Here is a 9325-nt window from a genome sequence, read left to right as displayed (position 1 = left end):
GTTTCATTACTCAAAACCAGGGAAAAACAACCATGAGTTTTACAGAAGTTATTGTGACAGTAGTAAATCATAGAAAAGAAAAAGAGGAAAAAACCCCCTTGAAAAATCGTCTCTAGACCTATCCATTAAAATAATAGTCGTTTTCTGCATGAGTAGTTGCCATCAAAATTGCTGAAATTACTTGAGTAAGATTAGCTGGAATTAATGAGGAACGCAGGATCACTCCAAAATACTGAAAGTTTATTTGTTGGCTCAGAATTTCTGCCAACAGTAAACTTTCTTTCCTTCTTTCCTTCTTTCTTTCTTTCTTTCTCTCTCTCTTTCTTTCTTTCTTTCTTTCTTTCTTTCTTTCCTTTATTTCTTTCCTTTCTTTTCTTTCTTTCTTTCTTTCTTTCTTTCTTTCTTTCTTTCTTTCTTTCTTTCTTTCTTTCTTTCTTTCCTTTCTTTTCTTTCTTTCTTTCTTTCTTTCTTTCTTTCTTTCTTTCTTTCTTTCTTTCTTTCTTTCTTTCTTTCTTTCTTTCTTTCTTTCTTTCCTTTCTTTTCTTTCTTTCTTTCTTTCTTTCTTTCTTTCTTTCTTTCTTTCTTTCTTTCTTTCTTTCTTTCTTTCTTTCTTTCTTTCTTTCTTTCTTTCTTTCCTTTATTTCTTTCCTTTATTTTCTTTCTTTCTTTCTTTTCTTTTCTTTCTTTCTTCCCTTCCCTTCCCTTCCCTTCCCTTCCCTTCCCTTCCCTTCCCTTCCCTTCCCTTCCCTTCCCTTCCCTTCCCTTCCCTTCCCTTCCCTTCCCTTCCCTTCCCTTCCCTTCCCTTCCCTTCCCTTCCCTTCCCTTCCCTTCCCTTCCCTTCCCTTCCCTTCCCTTCCCTTCCCTTCCCTTCCCTTCCCTTCCCTTCCCTTCCCTTCTTCTTTCTCTCTCTCTCTTCCTCTCTTTCACTATTTTTTTAATCTATCTTAAGATCTTCAGTGATGGAGCTTTCTGCATTTTTTATTTTATATTTGATTTTATTTTTCATAGTTTTACTAGATCCTGTAATCAAAGACATTTTCTTAAAATACAGTGGAACTTTGGGTTTTATCATTCTGTTCTAATCATAATCTTCTAGCAGCCTTCATTAATTAAACTGTATGATTACAGTCCTCACTAGTTCAGAATTAGGACATCCTAAACTAATGAAGTTGTGAAAAAAAAAGAGAAGCTGAAATCAACATTATCTTTATAGTATATTATCTTTACAGTTTCAGGGTTAGGAAAATTATTGCACAATTCTCATATGCCAGGAATAACAGACACATTTTAAAGCTGAATAAAAACCATATGTAACAGTCCTTGACTATAGGAAAAATCATAAATAATCTTGTGAGTCATAAAGTAATCTATCAATTTAGCTTGGAAAGCCAGCTGACACAGAGTGTTTTGTAAGGCACAATAAAATTAACAGCCTATTTTTGACGACAGGGAAGAGAGCTAAAAAATCATATATTATCTGAAGGGACATGGAATTTATTTAGTGACAAAAGCCAGTGTTGTCTCCATATATGCTTGATAATTTCAAATTACATAGTTTTCCTTGAGCTTAATTACTCACTCAGATAAAAAAATATGGCAACAATATTCCAGTTCAGACTTGCAAAGGCTGCTCTTCCAGTTTGTTGAAAATCTTATTTGTGGCTGAAAAAAATCTACTGAAAACCATGTACTACTGTAAAATAAATCTAATCTTCAAGTATGTTCACTGTCATAGAGAGGAATCTTCTCTGGAGCTCATGGCAGTTTGGCTTCACTATCCAGAGGGAATTAGCTTGATATATTTTACCAGGCCCATAAACTATCTTTAAAGTTATGAAACAAGTTTTTTTTTTTTTTCCAGAAATGCTTCCTAGCTTCCTCTGAAAGTTGGCCAACAAAGTCTGCTTCATGTGAATAATTTTGTAGCATTTCTTGAAGCAAGCTATTCTTATTCAGGGTTCCTACTTGTACTAAATTTAGATTTAAATTTAGTCTTATTCACTTAACATCAGTATATGTCAATGTTTTATGTCCAAACCACAGGATACTCATACCCAGATGTCAGTGATAGTCCTGCTAAACAGGTTATGGGATGCAAATACTGTATTTTTGCTCTCCTTTTCAACTTGAATGTCACCAGTAATACTTTCCTGGGGCCATCAGCAATTTTGGAAGTGTCTTTGGCGACTTCTTACAGTTGAGCCATGTTTTATAGAAAAATAGAACCATAGAATGGTCTGGATTGTAAGGAACCTTAATGATCACCTAGTTCCAACCCCCTGGCCATAAGCAGGGAGACCTTTTTATCAAATATGAGTGTAAACCAATGGCACTGTATTCCAAAGAAGAGAGCAGCACACCGCACCCTGGACATGCAGGGATTTGCCTTGCCAAAGATGGAACACACCCTGCATTCTGCACATTGTATGCTTTTTTACTAGGGTTATTTTATCAGGAGATCAGGTTCCTAGATGTTATTCAGCTGTCATTTTTTTCCCCTCAACACCCACACTGTATATTAAGAATTTCATAAACCATCTATGTGCAAATTAAAAGCATTAGTACATTAAAGTACTTCATCTTTCCAGGGGTTAGAAACTCATATTTTCTTTAAATGTTGCTTTTGTCTTTACAAATAGCATCCTCAGTCCAGGTGCATTACTCCTGCTACATTAAACTGCAGACAACTACTGAACAAATAAAATTCTATGAAATTCTATTTTCCACCATATAAGAAATTTTACTGCTAATTTTGAATTACTGGAATTTGAACGCCAAACCAACCTCTCATTTTAATGTGTAATTTTTCTTTTTTTTTTTTTTTTTATATTATGAGCATAAAGGCACAGCAACAGAATTTTTTTCTGTTATTTCTCTAGCATTATTATACTTGTGTTGCATCATAGTTTTTTAAGGTTTAATAAAAGACTAAATGCAATTTGAGCCAAGAAAAAATGTACTTAGTGCTATGTGTTGTTGTCATTCATTGAAGCTGCAGAGCAGTGACACTCTTGTTAACTCCTCCTTACTTTCAAACAGGGCCAGTCACATTTTCCTCAGAGTGTAGCAAGCACTTTCATCGACTGTATCACAACACAAGGGACTGCTCAACACCAACCTGTAAGTAGCAAAGTACCTTCTAATGCTAGCTGTGATATTTGCTTGAAAGCAACACAGTTTTTCTATTAAGTGTTTGATGTCCTGGTGCTTTTTTAAATAGCTGTTAGCACTACATTAAACAACATACACAAGGTCTTCTAATATATAAAGATTTTCTATTAATGCACTTGCTGTCAGCTGTGCATCATGGAGTTCCTTCAAAGTGATACTGAAATAAATGAAATGAAAACTACACTGAGAAAAATCAGTAGGGCATGCTTATGCAGAGGGCAAATATTCTCCTTCTTGCTCTCTTTAGCTTTCCTTATGCAAGATGAAATGTGAACCATTCTTTACCTTCTCTTAATGCTTAATTGTAGAATTGTATCTTTGGGGTTTAGTATATTTCAGCTTGTGAGTATAATTTTCTATTACAAGCCCATTGTTAAACAACATAAAATAATTTGGTTCATCATTCTGTTATTGATACTTTCAGTTCTCTTCAAACAACCTTCTTCTCTGAGACTGCAGAAGCTTTGCTTTAACACAGCCTGAATATAGTTTTGTCAGAGACACTGAAAAATAGACGTTTTCTTGGATAAAGTGGATAAAAATGCAAACAAAAACCTAAAACCAAAATGGAAATTCTTTAAATAGAAGTTATTTCAGCATTCTCTAGTGCAATGGACAATTCAATTAAAGTCAGTAGAAAATAAGCAATGCGTTTTAATTAGAGAAGGTGAATCTCATTATGGATGTGTAAGCACAAACTGTGGGCAGAGTTTGGTGCTTTGGAAGCTTTTCAGAGTTTAACATGAAAAAACAATGGCACTTTCTGACTGCATCACTTAGAAGCACTGTTTGTGAGCAGCTGAGATGCTCTCTCACCATAGCTCAGCGCATCAGAGGATTTAGTGTTTGAAGGGAGATGGAGCAGCCCTCATCTCCATTTGCTTTTATGCTTATCAGACGCTGGAATGTAGGAATCCATGGCTGATCCTCATAAGATATACATTCAGCTTTCTAAGTAGACACAGGAGTAAGCAAGGCATATTTCTATTACATGCTGTGCAACAAAAATGCCATGTTGCATGTTGTATTCCTTGGCACATGGATCCAGAACATGTGAATATTATTTAGACTCATACTGCCTGAGTGTTTCACTTTATTTCTATAGAGACACAGTAATATTTTCCTTCTAATTAAATAGCTTTTCTTAGCGTTAAAAAGAAGACTGTGAATTTGAATGGTGTGAAAAACTTATTTTTTAGTTCAACTATCAAAGTAAATTGTAAAATAAAGAGGGTGATTTAAACCACAGCAGAGTTTTGTTCCCCCTTGCATCAAGCAAACCCAAAGCAGACAATGAGTTACATTCACCTGAAATGTTCTGTTCTAAAAGCAAAAGCCAGATCTTCAGATTTATCTCTACCTTTTTGATTGCTCAGGCTGATCATAGCCAAGATCATTCCCTGTGTCTTTAGAGGGGTTTGATGTTTTCTGTCAGGGACACCTTAGTCATCATGTCTGAGGATGAGTTATTTCCTCTTCTTCTGACATGGTTATACACTGTACAAATATTTTCTGAGGAGCTGAAACCCAGGTAGAAATAGCTTTCTAACTGTTTGGCACAATTTATACTGTTTTATTCAAATACTTATCAATCAAGAGAAGAAATTAGCACCTATGAATTTCTTGTTAGCAAATATCAGAAAGGATGGCAGTGACTCAGTGTTCACTTGAACCAAGTGGTCATTTGAATCAAGGGCACACAACAGGGGGATTTGAAGTGGGAGATTAGTATCTTCAACCTGATGATTAAGAATTTTACTTAAATGTGAAAAATATGAAATTAAATATCAATACTAAATGGAACCATAAAATGTTTTAAACAGCCTGACTTCTGACTATGTTATTTTGATAATTGGAATAGCCTCCCATTTAATGAGTTAAATTTCTGGTCTTCCACATCCCAGTAGGAAACTTCCTGGTAGAAATTTAGTTCTGACTTCTGACTATGTTATATTGATAGTTGGAATAGCCTCCCATTTAATGAGTTAAATTTCTGGTCTTCCACATCCCAGTAGGAAACTTCCTGGTAGAAATTTAGTTCCTTCCATCACTTGTACTTTTCCTCTAGAGCACTGATTATGCTAAGGTACAATCTAATATTGCATCTTGCACACATAATTTTATGAATTTCCATCAGATAACAGTTTCACTGTGTAGAGTGTCTGAAATTCAAGTACAAACTTTACATTTAATTTTATGCAGTTTTTTTAAGGATATCTGGCAACTGAGATTCATTATTGCTGTGGGTAATTCTGTTTTATAGATTACAAAAGGTGTGCAAGATTGCTAACAAGATTAGCAATGAGTCCTTTGTGTACACAGTCCTAGGATGTTTGCTATGTAAGTATCATTTTCCCCACTCATTTTCATATTTGTTGAATGGTCTAGTAGTTTACTTCACACTTGTACCTTGTTATCATGTGTGCATACAAAAATATGGTATTATCAGAGTGTATCAACATGCAGCTTTGGCATTTCAGAACTGACTGGCTCCTCCTGGAGATATGCAGAAGCACAAGTACCTCTGACAAGCCCCACTGTAATTTCCTACAAGTCACTTGTGGCACTGCAGTCCATAATTATGCAGTGGGTGGCCTCTTGCTGTTCAAAATTTCATGAAGGAGTCTGCTTGGTGAAATAAAAATGCCCAAGGGCATCATCAGCACATTTATTTCAGGCCATTCTGCAGAGGACTTTGTTGTTAATCCATGGAAGAAACAGAATGTCTTGGTCTCAGGTTTACCAATGCAATCTTCATAGATCACCTCTCAATTAATTTCTGAGACTCCTTTTCATTCCCATATTGTCTTCTGAGAATTTCTGAAAAGTTAATAACCACTTCATGATGATGGAAGGAAACTGAACATAAAGATGTGGAAAGCTAAAGGTTTCACTAAGTAGTCTGAGGAAGAAATCAATCCATTCTTATTTATGAATAGCATGTCAAATGTTAATTACACAGTATTGTCACTGACAAAAGTAATATCTCCAAGTGAGCTGTTTTCCCCTGTTGTTTGAATAATAATAAGATGGTTATATTTCAAGATTGATTGTAAATACACACACCGGTTGTTATTATTAATCACTAAAATGCATAGTTTCAGTGAATTTTAATTATTTAAATTCCTTTAAAGATGGTTTCCTTTCACCACCTTCTTCTGACAAATACTGCAAGCTTGGAGCTTGGGGGAATTGTGTATGTCACTTCTTCCTGCATCAAGGCTTCAATTCATACTAATCAAAAATAAGAAAAGAGTAGGATATGAGTCAGTGTTAGCTGATTTGATTTCTCCGTGGAGGTGGGATTCATTTTGGTTGCTGTGCTTTAAAGGATATGACAATATTTCAGTTATGAGAAGAAATGACATAATTTCTTTCTCTTCCTTTCTTCCTCTTCCTTTCTTCTTAACAATTTTCAGTCCCTTTGGCCTCTTGATTTCCAGGTGTTGCAGATAGTTTTGGATATACCAAGGATAGCAAACCAGAGACTGATCAGGCATCTCATTACTTTGCTTGCATCTCCTTTTCATGACTCAAGTCAGGAACCCTTTTCTGAATGCCCAAATTAAAAAAAAAAAAAAAAAAAAAAAAAAGGAGGGTGTTCTTAAATTCCTGTTTGCTTTTTAATATTTTCTTTTAAATCTCGGCTTTCACAATCATCCCACTCTCTTACTTTCTGCAGTTTTACCTTTTTTGTCTTTGTTTTTCCTTTATCTGTATCCATTAACATCTCTGGATTCATGTATCAGAGCATTCAGGGAGATTTCTGGTGTTCCAAATTTTGTTTCTTTTTCTTTTAAGAGAATGAGTCAAAGATCTGCCTACATATCCACAGTACAGAAGCATCTATCTCAGTCTATTTCCATCTTTAAAACACAAAAGGATCAAAAGTTGCTATGATTTGCAAAGCCAGGTGTTTTAATTTGCCTGCCAAAAATACATTGGAAGACATGAAAAATAGGGAAGAAAGGTTTTAAATGGTAACCATTGCTAGCAGCTCGTGTGCACTGCATTCACTTAAAGTTGTATCTAGGCTGGGTTTCTCTCTACTTTGTTAAGAAAAGAGAAAAAATTATAGGAAAAAGTAAATCCATTATCTGAGAGTTTCCCAGCTGTCTCTGTGCTCCCTCACTCCATTCCTCCATTAAGTACAGTGGACAGTTTCCATCAAACATCCTCAAATTTTCATATTAAGTCATATCCACTGATTCTTGGAATAGAAACATTTTCTTGAGAAGGGTGAAGAGTGGCGTTTCTTTCTCTTTCCTGTCAATTGGGAGTGCAACAAAGGCGTTACATACATTCATCCCTGAATGTCATTGCATTTCTGACGTGATTCTCTGATTCCTTCTTCTTCGTCTTTTGGCACAAGGGATCTGTTTTCCTACACCTCACACTAGTGTAGAGAGGACATGGCCATAGATCTTGTTGCCTGTAAGAAAACTTTCCTTCACTTTAACATCTGACAGAGTCTTGGAGATTCTTGGTTGCCTTGAAGAAGGAGGCTCTCTCACTTGGAGAACTGAAAGCTCTTTTTAAGCCTTTTCCTGCCAGTACTAAAATAGGCTGTCTTTTCCTCATTAAAAAAAAAAGAGGTGCGGTGCTATTATGCAAATATTTTCCTTCCTCATCTGTAAATATCCGGCTATACAAAGAAGACGTGGTCTTTCCCTCCTCGAAATGAACTTTTTCTTGGGGCAAGCCAGCCGTCTGCCCGCTTCGGGACGCTTCAGCACCATGGAGAGACGCCGCACCCCGGGCAGCCGCTGGGGTGGCTCCTGGCAGGGATACCGGGCACATCCTGCCCTTACGGCTCTTAGGGGTTTGGGTGGGATTATTTTCATTTCCTGAGTCAGATCCCTGCAAATGGAAATAAAGGATTTGATGAAACCCAGAATGTAGAACTGCACGTGGCTATGTGCAAGGGGAACTTCCCTGCAAGGTGCAGCAGTGCAGACCTCTGCGTGTTAAACCTCTTGGCACCGACGCTGAGGATTTGCCATAGCAAAACTCATTAGTGCTCACAGGAGGGCAAGACCCACTGGCACTTGAAGTTAATCTTATGATTTATGCAATCTGCAGGAAACTGTGATTTATGAGCAGAATTTTGCTAAGCAGTCTGCTTCTCTGGTTTGAAACTAGTTATAAAATGGCATGTCCTTTTCTCTTGCAGACTTTCTACCAAGGAGAGAATTCTGATTTGCCAAGAAAGTGCCTTGAAATCTTCAAAAATGGAGAAGACATCTTTTATCTTTTTGATTTACAATGTTTTGTTACTAGATGCGTTTTATTTTCATATATTTGTCCGACATTCCATATTTGTGTGAAACATTATTTTATTTTGTAAATTTGTTGCCTATAGTTCAGACAAGCCAATTATTTAAATACATTGTATATGAAGAATACTAATGATATACTGATTAAATGTTATAACTGTATGCAGGGAGTTGGTAAAATTTTGCTGTTTCTCTTGTTCCGTTGTATTTACATCGTTCTGCTCAGGCTCTTACTCTCATTATTTGCACTAACTTGAAATGCGGAAGTCTGTGTAACTGAAATCTGAATAAGCTGTAAGTGGAGAAGTTTTACTTGCCATGGAAGATATTTTATATTATGAAGCTTTGTTAATATATACATATGTATTATTGTGCATCAGAAAAAGTTTGCTCAGAAATGCACCTTGCTTTCAGGAACATTTGTATGACTATTCTGGATTTTCATCAGTTACATTTGTACCGGCACTTATGGAAAGAATTGCAAATAATGTAAATATAAAGACTGGAAAACTGCAATGCAGTTTTGGTGGAATAAAGAACATAAAAATAAACTATTTTACAGGAGGGGTTATTTAAGTTTATTAAGAGGTCACTTACTTAATATGTATATTTAATCTACTGGTGAACTTGAAATAATCTTCCATTGAGAACTTCAAACTTGTGGGTTTAGTATTTTACAGCATTTCATTTTCATGAGGTAAATTTTATTCAGCCATTTATTCTTCAGCTGAATAAGGTGTGAACAAAAATGCATCATGTCCATAGTGTGAACAACAGAAAACATCTGCAAGTATGCAAAGAGGATAATAAAAAAGTCTAACAGGAGAAAAAGTGCTTTAATGCATAATACCATCAATCCAATGCATGTGTAAATTTGG

The 9325-nt window shown here is 35.8% G+C and overlaps 1 protein-coding gene across 3 annotated transcripts in view; it reads left to right on the top strand.

Moving 5' to 3' along the window:
* Positions 1-9018, top strand: part of ALKAL1 (ALK and LTK ligand 1) — a 43572-nt gene extending 34554 nt beyond the window's left edge. For 2 of the 3 annotated variants that reach the window (XR_014952902.1, XM_085572108.1), the window contains 2 exons: positions 3040-3120; positions 8345-9018. Coding sequence is in view for 2 of the 3 variants with exons in the window: in XM_085572108.1 (XP_085428234.1) it covers positions 3040-3120; positions 8345-8370 (107 nt within the window). In the remaining variant the exon portion in view is untranslated. Of the gene's footprint in view, positions 1-3039; positions 3121-5434; positions 5512-8344 lie in introns of all 3 variants that reach the window. The other variant, XM_021555737.3, reaches the window with a different exon arrangement.
* The last annotated feature ends 307 nt before the right edge of the window (positions 9019-9325 follow it).

This window comes from Lonchura striata, chromosome 2 (genome assembly GCF_050655825.1).
Source record: "Lonchura striata isolate lonStrDom1 chromosome 2, ASM5065582v1, whole genome shotgun sequence".
Classification (NCBI taxonomy): domain Eukaryota; kingdom Metazoa; phylum Chordata; class Aves; order Passeriformes; family Estrildidae; genus Lonchura; species Lonchura striata.
This window is presented reverse-complemented; position numbering and strand designations above follow the sequence as displayed.